A 21,302-nucleotide genomic window follows, 5' to 3' on the forward strand; every position below is an offset into this window, starting at 1 on the left:
GGTAGAGAGAGGAGAGAAAAGGATGGTTGTTTCCACAGAGTGGAGACTGAGGCAGAATGGGAAAGAGCCAACAGGCAGGAAGTAACACATTCAGCCTCCAGTGGGCTGTCGCCTTGGGCTCCACATTGACTGACGTGGAGGACACACAAAGCTAACACCTTACTTGTCCTTTTTCTACACTCACATGCCTTCCCATTGGGCCGCAGTGTTGTTGTTGGTGAATCTGTTGAAATTCTAAATTGTTGTATCAGGAGTTTGGTGCATGCTTCCACAAATAAAAATACAGACACTTCTAATCCAGATTGAGAGTGGATTTGGTTACTCGTCGTAAGGGAGAATTCAACGCTGAAGAAAGGTGGAGGGAAAATGCATTAGCTTGAACTCTATACAGGCCTTATTGCACACCATTTTACAACCTACAGATTTAAATAAATTGTGAAAAGTGCTATTATTGTAACAGCGTTGTTGAATCATGCCAGAAGAGTGTTCTCCTTGAATCATGTTGGAGTTCATTGAATATTGCTCAAAAAAGAAAAAAAGGAAAGAAAGAGCTAATGGGCTCTCCAATCACGGCTAAAAAGGGACACCTCACCGCTAGACACTACTTGGGGTGTTTTTCCAGCTTACCTGCATAATTATGAGTGATGAGAGGGTGTTTCAGACATAATTATGCCCTATAGCTAGCTGGATTTTTGTTTTTCATGGCGGGAGAGTTCATCCAATGACGTCACTGGTTGATTGAGCCTGCTTTCTGATCTAAAAATGAATCAAGTCATGTTTTGTAGCAATTATTGTGGCCTTTGTGTTTCGCCAATTGCGTGATCACGCTAGCAGCGAGTAGATATCGTTGTCCTTGTTAAATAGAGCTATAGACTTTTCTCAACGATGTTCCCATTTACCAGGACATTGCAGCACATCAAGGTTGATTCAATTTCCCTGGCTTTGTAAAGACTACAGCCTGACGGGAGACACACTTCCTTGATCCCACACTCGAAGGCAGGCTTTATAAACAAGGGTGTTACAAGTTTAAAAGAGCTATGTTACAGTGCACTGAGGTTGCTAAATAATTTGGCTGCTTCTGAGAATTCCTCTTTCCAAGAAGAGCTGGCTGACTACATTTTTTTATGTTCTTTCACATATAAACACACAGTCCTATTTATTTGAGCCAGAAGACACAAAAAGGAGTTGAGACAGCTGGGGGGGGGAAATAATTGCGAGATTAGCAACTAGACAAGCTGGACCAGGACTCAGGACAAGTACAGTGCATTTGGAAAGAATTCAGACCCCTTGTCCTTTTCCACATTTTGTTACGTTACAGCCTTATTCTAAAATGGATAAAATAGTTTCCCCCCCCGATCAATCTAAACACAATACCCCATTATGACAAAGCAAAAACTGTTTAGACATTTTTGCAAATGTATAAAAAAAAAATAAAAAAATAATATTACATTTACATAAGTACGCAGACTCTTTCCTCAGTACTTTGTTGAAGCACCTTTGGCAGCGATTACAGACTCGATGCTTCTTGGGTATGACGCTACAAGCTTGGAACACCTGTATTTGGGGAGTTACTCCCACTCTTCTCTGCAGATCCTCTCAAAGCTCCATTCATCTTTCCCTCAATCCTGACTAGTCTCCCAGTCGCTGAAAAACATCCCCACAGCATGATGCTGTCACCACCATGCTTCACAGTATGGATGGTGCCAGGTTTCCTCCTGACGTGACGCTTGGCAATCATGCCAAAGAGTTCAATCTTGGTTTCATCAGACCAGAGAATCTTGTTTCGCATGGTCTGAGAGTCCTTTAGGTGCCTTTTGGCAAACTCTAAGCAGGGTGTCATGTGCCTTTTACTGAGGAGTGGTTTCTGTCTGGCCACTCTACCATAACATCCTGATTGGTGGAGTGCTGCAGAGATGGTTGTCCTTCTGGAAGGTTCTCCCATCGCCACAGAGGAGCTCTGGAGTTCTGTCAGAGTGACCATTGAGTTCTTGGTCACCTCCCTGTCTAAGACCCTTCTCCACAGATTGCTCTGTTTGGCTGGGCGGCCAGCTTCGGGAAGAGTCTTGGTGGTACCAAACTTCTTCCATTTAAGAATGATAGAGGCCACTCTGTTCTTGGAGACCTTCAATGCTGCAGACATTTTTTAGTACCCTTCCCCAGATATGCCTTGACACAAGCCTGTCTGAGCTCTACGGACAATTCCTTCGACCTCATGGTGTGGTTTTTGCTCTGACATGCACTGTCAACTGTGGGACCATATATAGACAGGTGTGTGCCTTTCCAAATCATGTTCAATCAGTTGAATTTACCACAGGTGGACTCCCATGAAGTTGAATAAACATCAAGGATGATCAATGTAAACAGAATGCACCTGAGCTCAATTTCGAAATGTGCAAACATTTCTAAAAACCTGTTTTTGCTTCATTATGGGGTATTGTGTGTAGATTGATGAGGAATCTTTTTATTTAATCTGTTTTAGAATAAGGCTGTAACGTAACAAAATGTGGAAAAAGTCAAGGGGTCTGAATACTTTCCGAATGCACTAAGTTGTTTTGCTGTCGGTAGCTAGCTAGCAATATAAGCTCTCTTTTTACGAGGCAGTGTTGTTTAGTACAGTACAATTGTGATCGATTCTAGCTAGCTGTATTTGCTATACCTAAAATGTACTGTAGTCTAACGTTATAGCTAGCTAGCGGAGAGTAAAGGAATGACTTTGGCTTGACAAATCAATATTGGAGTAACTATACCTGTGTGTTGTAGCTAGCTGGCTAACGTATGTCTGTGAGAGGTCTCATTCTACACCATGCTGCTACAGTACGAATACAGACGGAACACAACAATTGCCCATGAATGAGTAATAGCGTTCGTCTTTCTCTCACAGACAACACCACTTGGACACAAAGAAGTTGATGACTCAAGAGATGTGAAAGGTCCCATAACAACCTCCCTTTGTATCAAATTTTCTCCAAACACCTCACTGCACCACCAAAAACACATCATATGCTAGTGTTCCCTTTGTAGAACTGTTAAGCATTAGTAGTATATTTTTCTTGTACTGTATATATATATATATATATGTCATACATTACACAGCAGGAACACTTATGGCAAACTCACCTTGGTATCCAGTGCAAATAAACTTTGTCTTGAATACAAGCAATGTCTACTTATTTGCTATATTGAGACTAATATACTGTTTTCTTACATGTTTACTTGCCAACAAATTAAAGTTTAAGTTATAAACCAACTACCTGAATCATTTGTTTCAGCAGTAAGACTGAAGCTACGTTATCCTAATATAATATATATATATATATATATAGTGGGGATAACAAGTATTTGATACACTGCCGATTTTGCAGGTTTTCCTACTTACAAAGCATGTAGAGGTCTGTCATTTTTATCATAGGTACACTTCAACTGTGAGAGACGGAATCTAAAACAAAAATCCAGAAAAAAATCATACAATATGATTAAGTAATTAATTAGCATTTTATTGCATGACATAAGTATTAAATAAGTACTTACAGCACGTACAGTTGAAGTGTACCTATGATAAAAATTAAAATATATATGTACCTATATATAAATATATATATATATATATATATATATATATACATACACACTGAACAAAAATAGAAACGCAACATGTAAAGTGTTGGTCCCATGTTTCATGAGCTGAAATAAAAGATCCCTGAAAAGTTCCATAGGCACAAAAAGCTTATTTCTCTCAAATGTTGTGCACAAATGTGTTTACATGCCAGTCAGTGAGCACTTCTCCTTTGCCAGGATAATCCATCCACCTGATAGGTCTGGCATATCAAGAAGCTGATTAACAGCATGATTAACAGCATGATTATTAGACAGGTGCACCTTGTGCTGGGGACAATAAAAAGGCCAATAAAATGTGCAGTTGTCAACACAATGCTGCAGATGTCTCAAGTTGAGGGAGCATGCAAATCGGCATGCTGATTGCAGGAATGTCCACCAGAGCTGTTTCCAAATAATTTAATGTTAATCTCTCTACCATAAGCAGCCTCCAACATTGTTTTAGAGAATTTGGCAGTACGTCCAACCGCAGACCACATGTAACCATGCCAGCCCAGGACCTTCACATCTGGCTTCTTTACCTGTGGGATCGTCTAAGACCACCGACCCAAACAGCTGATGAGACTGAGGAGTATTTCTGTCTGTAATTAAGCCTTTTGTGGGGAAAAACATTCTGATTGGCTGGTCCTGGCTCCCCAGTGGATGGGCCTATGCCCTCCCAGGCCAACCCATGGCTGCACCCCTGCCCAGTCATGTGAAATCCATCAATTAGGGCCTAATGAATTTATTTCAATTGACTGATTTCCTTTTATGAGCTGTAGCTCAGTAAAATCGTTGAAATTGTTGCATTTATATTATTGTTCAGTATACATTTCATAAACATAATGAAGTGATCAAGAAGTTGAAGTTAACAGTTTATTGGTTTCTGATGCTGCTGGAATCATTTAGTCGCTTGTAAAATATATTATACAAAACACTTATATACAGCCAGCAATATATACACCACAATGCAGTTGTGACCATACTAGGCATTCTATATTATACTACAACATCAGTCGGATGTTGTGTTGATTGAACGTTCCAGGCATGTTCCTGAGTGTTTTTCAGCTGGTGAACCTCTTCTTGTGTTGGGTAATGGCAGCTGGTTTAGCAGGCTTTGGCGCTGTGGCAATGTTGAGATTGGGGGGGCTGCAACTCTGGCTCCTTGTAGAAAACTCTGGTATTTTCTGCAATCCACAGCCAGGTGAACAAGCCTCATACACTTTCTTTACCACTCACTGCTTCGACCTATTGCAGAAGATTTGTTTGTACTGCAGGTCTCCTGGAAAGACATGGAGACAGGTCATGAGGATGTGTAACCATAAAATAAACAATGTTCCTCTGTAAAAAAAAAAATGAAGAAAAAAAAGTGAACAGTAGACAGTAGATGTGTTTTGTTATACTCAATAAAAATGGGGCTTTGCTGGGCTGTTAGCAAAGACGTGAAAAGTTTGAAGGGTGCTTGACTTGTAGACAGTCTAGTCGTGTGATTGTGTATGAGCACCTACAGTTGTGCTGTTGAGTAGACAAGCACGGCCAACAATAGAGTGAATAGGCTAGACAAGTATACTAACAGCCCCTCCCCCATGTCAAAGAACTGACTGCAAGGGTGTGAAAAGTTTGAGGAGCACTTGTGTATTGGTGATTTTTTTCATGTCAATAGGTCATGCATACTAACCTTTACACAATACCCACCCCCCAACAGACACCAGTCAGTCACCCACACCAACCCCTCTTCACTAATACCTCGTTTTCTACAATTTAGACTTCAAGCCTTGCATGAACAATCAACTAAGTTGTAGCCTACTTGTAAACACACCAACTATGACAAGATACAGACCATGTTAATGACTAGCTCCAGTAGATTTATTTGCTCATTAGTCATGGAGTCATGGAAAGGTTTAGTAGATTTAGTTGCTCATCATGGAGTCATGGAAAGGTTTAGTAGATTTAGTTGCTCATCATGGAGTCATGGAAAGGTTTAGTAGATTTAGTTGCTCATCACGGAGTCATGGAAAGGTTTAGTAGATTTAGTTGCTTATCATGGAAAGGTTTAGTAGATTTAGTTGCTCATCATGGAGTCATGGAAAGGTTTAGTAGATTTAGTTGCTCATCACGGAGTCATGGAAAGGTTTAGTAGATTTATTTGCTCATCACGGAGTCATGGAAAGGTTTAGTAGATTTATTTGCTCATCACGGAGTCATGGAAAGGTTTAGTAGATTTAGTTGCTCATCACGGAGTCATGGAAAGGTTTAGTAGATTTATTTGCTCATCACAGAGTCATGGAAAGGTTTAGTAGATTTAGTTGCTCATCATGGAGTCATGGAAAGGTTTAGTAGATGTATTTGCTCATCATGGAGTCATGGAAAGGTTTAGTAGATTTATTTGCTCAACATGGAGTCATGGAAAGGTTTAGTAGATGTATTTGCTCATCATGGAAAGGTTTAGTAGATTTATTTGCTCATCATGGAGTCATGGAAAGGTTTAGTAGATTTTAGAAGGTGACTTACACTAGTTCCTGGTGCTGAGCTTGATGTTGATGCCTCTGCAGATGATGGGATCGGACTCTAAAAAGAACACAGCTAGTCACGTTAGCTAGCTAACTAACTACAGCAGAGGCTAACAGTTCACCAACGTAACCTAACGATGCTTATATTAGCTTGCAAAGTTAGAAATCATGTCTCCAGATAACAGCCGGCTAATTACACTGATATGCTTTGGAATATAGCCAGCGTATTATTGAAGCTAGCTAGCTAGATTTTGGCTTAGATTAACAAATGTAGTTCTCTAGCTTGTTAGCTAGGTAACGTTAACTATCTTACCGTGTTGTCTTGCAGCGCTGATGTTGGCTGATGGGATGCCTTCCTCTTTGAAGTGAGGGGAAAATCGATGGAAAAACATCCCCTTTGAAAGTATGATGACATGGCAACCCCATCAACTGAGACTTCCTCTGGCTGAAAGTGCTGGCTAAAAACAACATTTTTAATATCTCTAACATCAAATTGGGCGGTCCTCCACGTCCTGAAATCGCCATGAATTCTGGATATTGTGGTTGGCTTACAACCATGTAGCTGGCCCGTTTCTAACAGTGAGATGCAAAAACACTCGTATTTGCATGTAGTGAGGAAATTCTAAATTTTCATGACATGATATATTAATAACATATTAATGTACATATATAGTAAAATAGAGCAGAGGTGAAATTTCCATTTAACATTGCAAGTCAACTTAAAGCTGAATGAAAAAACTAACAACTACTTGCAAAGCTCTCTAAATATAACCCTAGAGCTAATGCAAGACATTTTACAAGAACACTATATTGGGAGTATAACTGAACAGCAGACCTACAGCGAATGGTGTTAACATGAGCATGCAGGATTTACAAGGTACATGCATAAAGTCCCAAGTTTGCCCAAGTCAAAGACAGTCAACACACATAGTTGCTAGAAACAGGAGGCGTATAAATAGAAACACATGAGTGAATAATGGATTAGGGGAAGGTACAGTGGGTGAACTCTTCTCCATATTCTCCTATCAAAGTTCTTAATATGAACCCAGCAGGGCCCTGGGCTGCCACAGCCTAACCAGCCAGGTGATGGCTCTCTGGCCAGGAGCTGCCACAGCCTAACCAGCCAGGTGATGGCTCTCTGGCCAGGAGCTGCCACAGCCTAACCAGCCAGGTGATGGCACTCTGGCCAGGAGCTGCCACAGCCTAACCAGCCAGGTGATGGCTCTCTGGCCAGGAGCTGCCACAGCCTAACCAGCCAGGTGATGGCTCTCTGGCCAGAAACTGGGCTGCCACAGCCTAACCAGCCAGGTGATGGCTCTCTGGCCAGAAACTGGGCTGCCACATCCTAACCAGCCAGGTGATGGCTCTCTGGCCAGAAACTGGGCTGCCACATCCTAACCAGCCAGGTGATGGCTCTCTGGCCAGGAGCTGCCACAGCCTAACCAGCCAGGTGATGGCTCTCTGGCCAGAAACTGGGCTGCCACATCCTAACCAGCCAGGTGATGGATCTCTGGCCAGGAGCTGGGCTGCCACAGCCTAACCAGCCAGGTGATGGCTCTCTGGCCAGGAGCTGTGGCTCCAGTAACGGCCTGTTCCCCATATAGCCTAGCACACTACCTGGCACACCCTAAACAGGTGGCCTAATGGCTCTGGTCTGGAGCTCAGTCTCAAACTCCTACAACTAGTGTACTACTTCCGACCAAAGTCACATAGTGCGGTCACAGAGTACTATAGGGAATAGGGTTCACTGAAGGCCCTGGGTAGAATTGGTTTACCCTCATTCAATCATAACCTTTGCTGACGGAGTTGCCCCTAGACACTGATCCAAGGGCAGGTTTGTGTTTTTCAGCCTAGAAACATGAGGCGTATGAATGGGAACACAGGAGAGTGAATTATGGATGGGTAAATACATGTACAGAAATTGTATTTCTATGTGTATTCACACAGTGTCTAGTGGTAACTTCAGCAGCAGTCTCTTTGGGTAAGTCCTGGAGGGCAGTGGAGTGTGCAAGGTTCTGTCATATTTATCTCAACACCTAATTGATTCCCCCCGATCAATTAATTGGACATGTCACAGAAGTGCTCCAGGTGAGAATTGGTTGCCAATGATTACTTTCTCTCAAATAATTAATTACCAGAGTTAATTAATTAAGTTCTGGGACACGGTGATAACCTGAATTCCCCGGAGCGGCAGAATTAGTGACCGACATGTGAAGCACTTTGGCTACTGATATAAAGAAGGGAAACACTAATGGTGGGAGCCACCATTTGCCCATTTAACTTCCGTGATTTGGTCGGACAGGGGAAACAGAAGAGGAACAATCTACTTGACTACTTCTGAATGCAATTCAGAATCCCAACCACTTCAAACCCCTCAGGTTATTAATAGCAAATGTAACAATATCAACATTGTTAGAGGATTGACTGAGGTCATATGTGGCTGTAGCTGATTGTGTTGAATACACCCACACAACAACAAAAAAAGAGCTTCAAGTGTTTGGATTAAAAAGGAAGAAAAACCATCTCATTGATAACTGCATGCATTTAGTCAATGACTTGAAAGGCCTCAGGTTATTGGAAATAAATGTGATGGCGCAAACAGGATTGACAGCAATCAAAGAAGACTGGTCCATCGTAACCGAACCTGGTTGTGTTTATACCATGTACTATGCTTACAGTGTATAAGCAAAGGCCTATAAATCACACGGTCAAAAAAAATACAAATTTAACACATCAATCCAAGTCCACACTGTTAACCTTGGATCGTATTCATGAAAAAGTGCTGTACATTAAATCCATTGTGGCTACTCGCCTCCTACACCCAGATTAGGGCGATAGACCAAATTAATTTATGTTTTAGCGCGATATTCCAAATGCCTGTATTGCAAGAATAAAGGTTTATGTTGTTGTTTTTATGCACGTTTAGGTGCTGCTGTATGCTTCTTTCCTTTTACACACACACCAAGCCCCTCCCCCTGCCACTCACAACAACAAAGATGAAATATCACTTCTTCCTCTCTGATTAGCGGTTTCAACTCACTATTAGCATTTGGTCCAACAGAAACGGTCATATGGACACCGAAACACATTCAGACAATATTTTACTGTAATAGAGAATAACGACCTTTCTAATGATACAATTTTATGTCTCAACTCCTCATTGGCAACTCGTTCTCTTTGAGAAATAAGGCAGGCCATTTGATTTCAATATCTGAACACAGTGTAAAGGCCAGCCTGCTGTTCAAACAGTTGCAAGACTGACAGAATGGTGTGTTCATAACAATTAATCTGTTCTACCTTGTCATCTAGCAATGAAGTTGGCTAAACTTGAAATATAAGATTCGCTGGCTACTCACTAGCACGTTGCCTGTGCTTGAGAGATTGTATTATGAGACATAAGTTAATTCCCTATAATGCCTGCTATAAGAAGTTAGTCATTAGTGAATGTGCATTACGCATGGTTCTGGTCATTTCTTTCCCAAAAAGGGCATTTTCATAGACTTGAAAGTCAGATCAGTGATTATTGCAAAATTGCAGATTTTAATTAAATAATTAGTGGTTCTTATGGTTGTGGAAGGCTTATATTTAGCCTGGGTATAATTTCACAAGCCCTAAATTCATTTGATTATTGCTGACTGTTTGAAATGCAGTGTATTATACACACACGCACCTTCCTAATATTGAGTTGTATCCCCCTTTTAAGCCCTTAGAACAGCCTAAATTCGTAGAGGCATGGACTCTACAATGTGTTGAAAGCGTTCCACAGGGACGCTGGCCCATGATGACACAACTGTGGGAAGAATTGGAATCAAGTTGGCTGGATGTCCTTTGGGTGGTGGACCATTCTTGATACACGGGAAACTGTTGTGAAAAACCCAGCAGCATTGCAGTTTTTGACAAACAAACCGGTGAGTCCGGCACCTACTACCATACCCGTTAAACAGCACTTAAATCTTTTGTCTTGCCCATTCACCCGCTGAAATGGCACACACACACACAATCAAATCAAATGTATTTATATAGCCCTTCTTACATCAGCTGATATCTCAAAGTGCTGTACAGAAACCCAGCCTAAAACCCCAAACAGCAAGCCATGCAGGTGTAGAAGCACAGTGGCTAGGAAAAACTCCCTAGAAAGGCCAAAACATAGGAAGGTCTCAATCTTCTTTAACCTGTCTCCTCCCCTTAATCTACACTGACTGAAGTGGATTCAACAAGTGACATCAATAAAATATCATAGACTCGTGAATCGCATTTTTTTTTTTACATTTAATTAGGCAGGTCAGTTAAGAACAAATTCTTATTTACAATGACGACCTACCCCGTCCAATCCCGGACGATGCTGGGCAAAATGGGACTCCCGATCACGGCCGGTTGTGATACAGAATGGAATCGAACCAGGGTCTGTAGTGAAGCATCTAGCACTGAGATGCAGTGCCTTAGATTGCTGCGTCACTCGGGAGCCCAAGTTAGAAAGCAATAGAAATATGGTTGAATAATCATCCAGACCTAACCCAGATGGATCATTAACAGTAAGCTAGAAGTTAAAACAGACAGGCACACACACTACTAATGATGGTAAAGAGAATCTCTCATCTCAAAGACTGCTGGTTTACACACACAGCAGGAGGTCTATAACTGGTGTCGCTAGAGAGACTAGCGCCATCCTGTGGCAGAACAGAGTATTGCAGTGAAGCAACATCTAGTCCAATATTTTATTTAACTAGGAAAATTAGCTAAGAACAAGTTTTTATTTTAAAATGACGGCCTACCCCGGCCAAACCCTCCCTTAGCCAAGACGACGCTGGGCCAATTGTGCACCGCCCTATGGGACTCCGGTTGTGATACAACCCGGGATCGAACCAGGGTCTGTAGTGACGCCTCTAGCACTGAGATGCAGTGCCTTAGAACGCTGCGCCACCCGTCCGTTCATTTTTATTTGTGGTGATTGTGACCCTACATATTCTGAAACTGAAATAATATTTATAGACAAATCTTCGAGGTAGGCCTAAGCTGTGGGGGGGGACCAGTTGGTAACTAGGCTGAACTTGGCCATCACGGCAGCAGATTTAAAATCACAGAGGAACTGAAGTAAACTCATACTTGGACTATCAATCTCCTTCATTCAGACAGACACCAACGCAGAGCACAGACCCCTCCCCCGGTTGTCAGTGCTACATGCAGGTAAGGACCTGTTCTGTCTGCCCCCTGCTCTGCGTGGGCACCTGGCGGTGACAGCAGGAGGCTGTGGAATTCCTCCGCGGCGTGGTCACGGTCCACACAGCACTGAAGACGACACAGTGGAAAGAAGACGTCTCTAATGAGGCTGCCCACTGCGCCGCTCCTCTACTGTGGAGTGTGACTGGAGAGAGAGAGTGTGTGTGTGTGTGTGTGTGTGTGTGTGTGTGTGTGTGTGTGCGCATGCGTGCGTGAGAAAACAGGAGTATTTGAGGCATCCAACTGGGTTGCTACAATGCGGAGCGGCTGTTACTCGGTGTGGTGTCTTGTGTGTGTGTTGCGTTAACGCTAGAGGCCTCTGCTCTGTGGGATGGTGGTTCCGTAATCAGCTAAATGGCCTGATTCTAAATGCCTTGAACCCAGATCCCACTACACACACACAACTGAATCACATCTCTAATGACAGAAGGGACTGGGTATTAGCGCTCCGTTCTTTTGAACTCTGTGCGGTGTTAAGAAACTGTGTTGTGTTTTAACTGTGCTCTGGGTGGTGTGTGTGTGTTTACAAGCATTTCACTACACCTGCAATAACATCTGCTAAAAATGTGTCTGTGACCAATAAAATGTGATTTGATGTACTCACTGCTGCTGCAGTGCTGCTTGTTGATGGTCTGTCCCTGAGTGCTGTTTCCAGCATTCTCCTCTACAGCCGGCTTCCTGGTGGTTACCACGGCAGCCGGGGAGACAGGCGGCAAGGCCGGAGTCTGGAGGTCTGCAGATAACACACAGGATCAATTAACACACACACACACACACACACTGAAGGGGATGTAAGTGTACAGACAGACACTGAGACAAAACAGCATTCATCGATTGATGAATCCAAATAACTAGAATCCAGTGGACAACTTCATGTACTTTGGTCTGTGCAAACTCGTGCGTTTGTGTGTGTGTGCGTCAGAGTGCCTCTAAAATGTCCCTGTGTGTCAGGCTGTCTGTGAATAAGAGGAATAAATGTGAGGTATCAAACCAACGTCAGGGAGCAGACATTTCCATTCTAACACACTGATACTTAGCACACACACACACCTGCACTTACACACTTCCCCGACTCCAGGTCAGAGCAATATAATCCCAGATGAGGTTTAGCTGACGCAACCCAACACCAGGCGATCCAACAGCACAAACTGATACCTTCAGCATGTCTCACTGCTGAATTCCCTGTCAGACAGCTAACTTCTGCTCCTAAAATATTCATTTGTGGGGGAGGCTGTGTGTGTGTGTTCTGTCTTTCTGAGAAAGGAGACTTTTAGCCTTAATGGTTAAGATGAAAAGGTTGGAAAATCTCTTATGTGGTAAGAGTGTATCGCCCTACACACAACCCGTCCTCCCTTCCCCTTCACCCCCCATTCCAGCACCATCACAGGAGGGGCTTGCCTCAGTTATGCACACTATGTGCAGTGTGTGTAGATTTTCACATAATCCTGTGTGTGTGTGTGTGATTGTACGTGGTTGAGCGTGTGTGATTGCATGTGAGTGAGCGTGTGTGTGGTTGTGTGTGTAGAATCAAGCAGCATATGTACATGTTGTATAACCAATTACCTATGACTACTAATACTGTCCCTCTATCCTCCTTGTACATGTACACTAATTAGTTTGTTTGTGCATGACAGTCTCTCTGTGACTTTACATATGAATAAATGATTGGATCCCATTAGAGACTAGTTATGTAATCGCCAATCACCCTGGAGCAGTGAACACACTGTTGACTAGTGGAACATCATGAGCTACTACATATGCCCATAGGGCGGTGCACAATGGACCAAGCACCGTCCAGGATAGGGGTGGGTTTGGCCGGGGTAGGCCGTCATTGTAAATAAGAATTTGTTCTTAACTGACTTGCCTAGTTAAACAAAGGTTAAATTAAATAAACATAGTACAGCACCTTAGACTATAACACCACTCCCTCTCTGTGTGTGTGTGTGTGTGTGTGTGTGTGTGTGTGTGTGTGTGTGTGTGTGTTCCTCACCCCTCTTTCTGCGTGACTCCTTGATGTCCTCACAAACGCGGTGGAACTCAGGGTCGAGCTCTGAGGCCAGCATGGCGTGGGCCGTGTCTTTTAGACTACATGCTCTGTGGCGGATGATCTTATCTGGAGGCAGAGAACAGACTGACATGAACACACAAACACAATTCTGTGTTGGCATTGTAGAAACATTATAGCAACAGTTTAAATGACTTCGCCCTGAAGAGTCATATGACAGCTCTTATTATTATTATCATCATCATCATATAATTTATTACATCATCTCCCTGCCTCTGACCCTCACTAGACTTGCCTCTCACAACCCACCCTCTGCTGGACACAACACAAACTGCTGGCTGTGTTGCTGTCTGGCCCCCAACACTGGGCACAAGGGATTATTATACTGTTCTCTCACTGTTTGGATGAAGACAAAAGAGCTGCCTTTGGTGGTGACTTAGGAGACAAGCCTCAGGAATACAGTCAATCTCATCCTCCCTTCTCACAAAGACACACATATTGAATATCTAAACACAGACAGAGACCGGCACACAGACCGGCACACGCCTTCCCTCTAACATCATCAAATCTGGTTTTATCCTAAAAGGCAGCTGTCTGAGGGAAAAATAATATGAGCAGCAAAGAAGATGAGACGTAGAGTGTTTGCACTCGTGTGTGTCCACGTGTGTGTAAACAGATGTCCTGCTCTCATTATGCCACCCAGCCAACAGGTACAGACAGAGGTCCAGAGGTCACCATCTGACAGCTTCTAACCACTAATTAAAAGACGGCCTAATTGCAGCGGTGTGTATGTGTGTGTGTCGGTACTATTCGTCTGTCAGAGTGTGAGGTGACAGGGTGCAGGGTGAGTGTTGAGTGGAAGTCTGTTCCATTATCGAACCCTGTCACTTCTGTCGAGAACTGACAAGGACATTCCGCCACCTCCCGGGTGCTGTGTAGACAGAGTTTGTTGGATGTGAGTTTGACGATGTTTGGGCGTTTTCTTCTAGAAGTGGAGCGGGTTTGACAGTGTAGAGCGGATAGATTTGGTTTTCTAACATAATGAAGTGAGAGAAACGCAGGGGGAAAAGACATTCCTGCAAGACTGCAGAGGACAGCCTCAGCTTTTACTACAAACAGAGGGAGAGGAGGAAAAAGATGAGAACAGAAAGAGGGGAAGTAGAAGAGGGACGATAAACCAACCAATTATCGACCATACGAGGCAGGGGCATCAGTTGGGTAAGGCAGAGTTGCAGTCACCATACCCTAGCTCAAGACCAAAAAATGTCAAAGTAGGCTACAAAAAAGTTGACTAACATCATTACCAACCCGATCAAATTCAACGGCTGTTAACGTATTGGCTTTAGGACCATGAGGAGTCAGACAGTTTGCTTTGCTGGTCAGACAATTAGGCAGTGCACCGATTGCTTTGAATTTGATATTGGCATTTGAACTCTGCCTTGTAAGCCTCGTGGCCAGCTGTTTTATGCACCAATAGGCTAGGGGAAGATAAGCTTCCCCTAAAGTACATTTGCAAAGTTAGCTATATAAATTACTTGTGCCTATTTATATATTTTTTTACTGTGGATTGTTACACGCGTGCAATTTCATTAGCGCGCATGGCAAATAGCTGATTGTTGAGTTGCAGCGGTTAGTGTAAAGCAGTTAAGCCTAATCGCAATATTTCTGAACATAAATCGTAGGAAACCCGTAGCACCGTATCTTATTGGCACCAGCCGAAACCGCACCGTATCTTATTGGCACCAGCCGAAACCGCACCGTATCTTATTGGCACCAGCCGAAACCGCACCGTATCTTATTGGCACCAGCCGAAACCGCACCATATCTTATTGGCACCAGCCGAAACCGCACCATATCTTATTGGCACCAGCCGAAACCGCACCGTATCTTATTGGCACCAGCCGAAACCGCACCGTATCTTATTGGCACCAGCCGAAACCGCACCGTATCTTATTGGCACCAGCCGAAACCGCACCATATCTTATTGGCACCAGCCGAAACCGCACCATATCTTATTGGCACCAGCCGAAACCGCACCATATCTTATTGGCACCAGCCGAAACCGCACCATATCTTATTGGCACCAGCCGAAACCGCACCATATCTTATTGGCACCAGCCGAAACCGCACCATATCTTATTGGCACCAGCCGAAACCGCACCATATCTTATTGGCACCAGCCGAAACCGCAGCGCATCTTATTGGGACCAGCGGAAACCGCACCGCATCTTATTGGCACCAGCCGAAACCGCACCATATCTTATTGGCACCAGCCGAAACCGCAGCGCATCTTATTGGGACCAGCGGAAACCGCACCATATCTTATTGGCACCAGCCGAAACCGCACCATATCTTATTGGCACCAGCCGAAACCGCAGTGCATCTTATTGGGACCAGCGGAAACAGCAGCGTAACTTATTGGCACCAGCGGACCAGTGAGTGCACATATTCACTGCCTTTATCATTGGATCAGTATCACTGGAAAGTTTTTTTGGGGGGACAATAACTTCCTCCTACAGGCTAGATGGACGTCATATTTGCGTCTCCCATTTTCATAAGTCTAGATTAGATGGTTGCATTCAAGACAAGGTCATTTTACATGTGTCAGTGTCTTCATAAAAGACCACATTTTTCCCATGCAAAGAAAGAAGAAACATCTCAGATTAGGCCTCCTCTATGTCACTATGTGCTCAGGCATGCATTGTTCAGAACTGTGTTTTGCTAACAGTGATTGAGATATATTAGCCTAAATTATGACTATGCAATCTACTCATGACATTAGAAATAGTAGCCCATCTTAAATTAGTCTGCAAATGTGATGATAGAGGCATGCAATCCTTTATTATAAAAAGGTGCAATTTTAAGGTGAAAAAATTGCTTCCCCGAAGTTGAAACTCATGTGGCACCTATGGATGTCTGTATTTGAAGTTGGCCCCGTTGTGACTTGATAGCGTGTATTATGCATCTATTTCACGTTCCAGTGTAAGTTCTGTTCCACAAGTAAATTAGTCAATTTATGATGAGGTTTAGTAGTGGTTGGCATTGTATATGTTGTTCCACAGCCCTTTAAACCTAATATTGCGTGACAATGTCATACCCTATGTTTAGCTGAACTGACACCACCGTTCGCAGGCATTTGGCTGATATCGTTCATTACAATAAGTAGCTTATACTAGAGAAATATGAAGTAAAATTAAATAGGTTTGCTAATATGGATGCTTGTTAATGGGACAATGGACTGATAGAACCATCAAACTAACAAATTGTTCCATTTATGGTAACCACATTCCATTCAGCCACGAGAGCATTAGTGAGGTCGGCATTGCAAGTCTTCCAAAAGGTGTTTGATGGAGTTGAGGTCAGGGCTCTGTGCAGGACAGTCAAGTTCTTCCACACCATCGACAAACCATTTCTGTATGGACCGCGGTTTGTGCACGGGGGCACTGTCATGGTGAAACAGGAAAGGGCCTTTCCCAAACAGTTGCCACAAAGTTGGAAGCACAGAACTCTAGAATGTCATTGTATGTTGTAGCGTTAAGATTGAGCTCCAGAGTGGCGCAGCGGTCTAAGGCACTGTATCTCAGTGCTAGAGGCGTCACTACAGACCCTGTAATGGTGACAGACAATTTTTAGGAACTTCAGTACTTGGCGATCCCGTTAGCTAAACTTGTGTGGCATACCGCGGTTGAGCCGTTGTTGCTCCTAGACATTTCCACTTCACAATAACAGCACTTACAGTTGACCAGGGCAGCTCTAGCAGGGCAGAAATGTGACAAACTGATTCATTCTGCCAATGTTTGTCTATAGAGATTGCATGGCTGTCTGCAAAATTTTATAAACGGGTGTGGCTGAAATGGCCAAATCCATTCATTTGAAAAGGGTGTCCACATACTTTGGTGATGTAGTGTATATAGGTGTGTTTCAAAAAGCCAGCAAGTCTGAGAAAATACCAAAATGACCACTGTGATTGCACTGGGCTGGACTCTATTCCCAGGGACACTAGAGGATGGAGTCTAGTACTGGGCTTATTTATTAAAACTCCTTAATTGAATTTTCCCCCTTTAGTGCATCCTTTGTGACCACTGCATTTAAACAAATGACCGGGGCTCTCCACCTGCCTTTCGGTTACTGGCACAACGCTCTAACCACTTGGCTACCTGCCGTGTGTGTGCGCGCGCGTACGTGCGAGTAAATCTACATTTAACTGAGAAGCAAGCCGTTAGAAATGACCTTCTTTGGTTTAGTGGGCGCACAGATTTACAGTATCCCAGGGAGATTCCTTTGGATTGGTTGGTTGTCAGGTGCTAAGTCTCTAGGCTTCCATCGCTATCAATTATTGCCACAGCATAGTTATTCCATTGTGACAGACAGAGGGAACTTCAGATTTTCCCACAGCTTGGGAATTATTCATAAGCCTGAATCCATACATACAACTTTTACTTTCACCTAAGCACCAACACAGCCTGCGTGTTTAAATAATGTATGCTATTCTAATTGATTTGACAATACTTTTTTCGCAAGTCTTCAACTGCGTGGGAGTGTGGGATTTTGAGACTGTGTGCACATGGCCCCTGCTTCTCAGGGTGTGTGGGTAGTAGTGTAGTGTGTGTGAAGTGCTTTTTCCTTTTATCTGGCTACACTGGCAGAAACAGTGGTGCAGAGGAAGAGGTTGAGATAAAAATGGATTGAAATGGGCCACTGAGAAATGAAGCATTTTTCATGCAGATGCAGCTTTGCAGAGAGAAACAGCAGAGATATTAAGCTGGGGAGATGATAGTTTTAGGGGGTTCTGTCTCACTGTGCATATGATTTCAAGTTGAGTGACGAAAGAAAACCAATTCCAAGTTGTCACTGCCTTGGAGCACTTTCATAAATCATAATGAATAAGACTCATATCTACTACATCTAATTACTTTTGTCACAGTCAAGTGTATCAGATGAATAGCTTGGATTTCAATTCTCCTGTGTCATCATACATGGGTAAAGTGTTAAGTGAATGGAAATGGCAGCAGAATATAGTACTGATAATTGCTGGTGTGTGACTAACTAAACAATGTTTAGGTTGGTTAGAGACAAGACAGAGCTAGTCTTCACTAGATAAGCCTTGCATGCCACTATGTTGCATAGCTGCAGCGTACTAATAATGTAAGTCTGAGAAACTGACACCGAATCACTCAAGACTGACAAGCTAGTCACATACTTGGTTGGATCTACAAGCTAGTCACATACTTGGTTGGATCTACAAGCTAGTCACATCCCTGGTTGGATCTACAAGCTAGTCACATCCCTGGTTGGATCTACAAGCTAGTCACATCCCTGGATCTACAAGCTAGTCACATCCCTGGTTGGCTCTACAAGCTAGTCACATCCCTGGTTGGCTCTACAAGCTAGTCACATCCCTGGTTGGATCTACAAGCTAGTCACATCCCTGGTTGGATCTACAAGCTAGTCACATCCCTGGTTGGATCTACAAGCTAGTCACATCCCTGGTTGGATCTACAAGCTAGTCACATCCCTGGTTGGATCTACAAGCTAGTCACATCCCTGGTTGGATCTACAAGCTAGTCACATCCCTGGTTGGATCTACAAGCTAGTCACATCCCTGGTTGGATCTACAAGCTAGTCACATCCCTGGTTGGATCTACAAGCTAGTCACATCCCTGGTTGGATCTACAAGCTAGTCACATCCCTGGTTGGATCTACAAGCTAGTCACATCCCTGGTTGGATCTACAAGCTAGTCACATCCCTGGTTGGATCTACAAGCTAGTCACATCCCTGGATCTACAAGCTAGTCACATCCCTGGATCTACAAGCTAGTCACATCCCTGGATCTACAAGCTAGTCACATCCCTGGATCTACAAGCTAGTCACATCCCTGGATCTACAAGCTAGTCACATCCCTGGATCTACAAGCTAGTCACATCCCTGGATCTACAAGCTAGTCACATCCCTGGATCTACAAGCTAGTCACATCCCTGGATCTACAAGCTAGTCACATCCCTGGATCTACAAGCTAGTCACATCCCTGGATCTACAAGCTAGTCACATCCCTGGATCTACAAGCTAGTCACAACCCTGGATCTACAAGCTAGTCACATCCCTGGATCTACAAGCTAGTCACATCCCTGGATCTACAAGCTAGTCACATCCCTGGATCTACAAGCTAGTCACGTACCTGGATCTACAAGCTAGTCACGTACCTGGATCTACAAGCTAGTCACGTACCTGGATCAACAAGCTAGTCACGTACCTGGATCAACAAGCTAGTCACGTACCTGGATCAACAAGCTAGGCACATACCTGGATCAACAAGCTAGGCACATACCTGGATCAACAAGCTAGGCACATACCTGGATCAACAAGCTAGGCACATACCTGGATCAACAAGCTAGGCACATCCCTGAATCTACAAGCTAGTCACGTACCTGGATCAACAAGCTAGGCACATACCTGGATCAACAAGCTAGGCACATACCTGAATCAACAAGCTAGTCACATCCCTGAATCTACAAGCTAGTCACGTTCCCAAATGTGGATGTCTCCATAACTATAATGTTACTACTGACTTATGTTGCTGGTAACATTACCAGTAGCCTACATTCTGTTAGTCCCGAGAGGTGCACCAGATGAGCTATATATGTAAACAATCTGGGTCCCAAACAGCACCTTATTCCCTTCATAGTGCATTACTTTTGACCAGAGCCTATAGGGCCCTGGTCAAAAGTAGTACACTATGAAGGGAATAGGGTGCCAGTAGGGCATAACCAAAACTTTAATCCCTCCATGTGTACCTGAGGGGTCCTTGTCAGGGTTGTACTCCAGGGCATTGCTGCAGATCAGGTCTATGTCCACCAGGAAGTCATTAGCCGTCAGGTATTTATGGGTGTCTATCTTTGTCATGACAGTAGACAGATCCATGGGCTGACGGATCACCTCCAGGTAGTCTGACACCTAAAAGGAGTCACAGTCAATTTAAACTGGTGCTATTGACTCCATTTAAATCAAAAGAGAAATCGGTTCAGTGTCAATTCACTACAATCAGTGCAACACTCAAATGGAGACAGAGGTGAGAGAGGCGAAAGGACTCAATTCACGATGCAACTTTCCTAGGGTGGCACATGCCCATCATTCTATTACTATCTACTGAGGTATACTACCATATCTACAACAAGCCATCTATGTGTTGTTGCCCACCTCCTCGATGTCGACAGGTTTGCTGAAGATGTTGAAGCGTTTGTCTACGGCAAGGCGCCTGGTGACGTCCCTGAGGAACAGACGCAGCTCTCTCAGAGTGTTCTCCTCCTGGTCAGCCAGACGACGCTGCTCCTCGGGGGAGAGAACCCTGGCGTCCAGGGTTTCCGCTACCGGTAGCACCTCCTCGCACTGCAGCGCTAGAGGGGGAGGGGGGAGTGGTGTGTGTTAGAGAGTGGGTCCCCCTTCAGATCTTCTACTCTCAGCTGATCCATGGGGGAAAGCTGAGGTGAGACACACAGGCGAGGGGGAAACGCAGCATTGATTTCTTTCTAAACACATCATCATCAACCCATCAGCAAAAACCCTGAACCCCCAAGTCTCTGGCCCACAGAGTGATATATGTGATGAACTCCAAATCAACCTCTAACCCCTGTAGATGTGAAATGATTGGGAAGGAAGAGTGGAAAAAGGAGAAGGATTGGACAACAATATGGCAGTTCCATTTTCTTACCTTCTGAAACTGAAAATTCTACCCTGCCTCACCCTCTCGCCTCAGTGATAGTCTTGCTTCACTTTAGCATCATCTTCCGTCCTGCTTACTAACGATCAACTGTGAATGTAATTATGGGTAATAGTGCTGGGTTTATAGCGGGCTCCCTTTCTCCCCCTTGCTTCTCCCCAGCCTCCTTCACACCTCTACAAGCAGCCCCTGATGGAAGTAGGGCTGCTGTTTTATTCAGGGGGAACACCCGGAGAGGACAGAGTGGGGACCTCACACACACGT

General features: G+C 43.9%; 1 protein-coding gene and 1 long non-coding RNA gene across 5 annotated transcripts in view; both read right to left on the reverse strand.

Annotated features, from left to right (window-relative positions):
• The window catches only part of atad2b (ATPase family AAA domain containing 2B), a 136,208-nt gene that overhangs the window by 72,942 nt on the left and 41,964 nt on the right, over positions 1–21,302 (reverse strand). For all 3 annotated transcript variants that reach the window (XM_071412969.1, XM_071412968.1, XM_071412970.1), the window contains exons 21-24: positions 20,519–20,715; positions 20,116–20,275; positions 13,309–13,431; positions 11,923–12,051 (exon numbers count right to left, since the gene is read on the reverse strand). In XM_071412969.1, the coding sequence (XP_071269070.1) occupies positions 11,923–12,051; positions 13,309–13,431; positions 20,116–20,275; positions 20,519–20,715 (609 nt within the window). The remainder of the gene's footprint in view (positions 1–11,922; positions 12,052–13,308; positions 13,432–20,115; positions 20,276–20,518; positions 20,716–21,302) is intronic.
• LOC139582721 (uncharacterized) lies at positions 4,454–11,905 on the reverse strand. 2 transcript variants are annotated; one of them, XR_011676410.1, is made up of 3 exons: positions 6,415–11,905; positions 6,103–6,159; positions 4,454–4,873 (listed from the first exon to the last, which is right to left on the reverse strand). It is a non-coding gene; the product is annotated as an uncharacterized lncRNA (long non-coding RNA). The 2 variants fall into 2 exon arrangements; XR_011676409.1 differs by having other exon boundaries at positions 6,103–11,905.

This window comes from Salvelinus alpinus, chromosome 8 (assembly GCF_045679555.1).
Source record: "Salvelinus alpinus chromosome 8, SLU_Salpinus.1, whole genome shotgun sequence".
In the NCBI taxonomy this organism is placed as follows: Eukaryota; Metazoa; Chordata; class Actinopteri; order Salmoniformes; family Salmonidae; genus Salvelinus; species Salvelinus alpinus.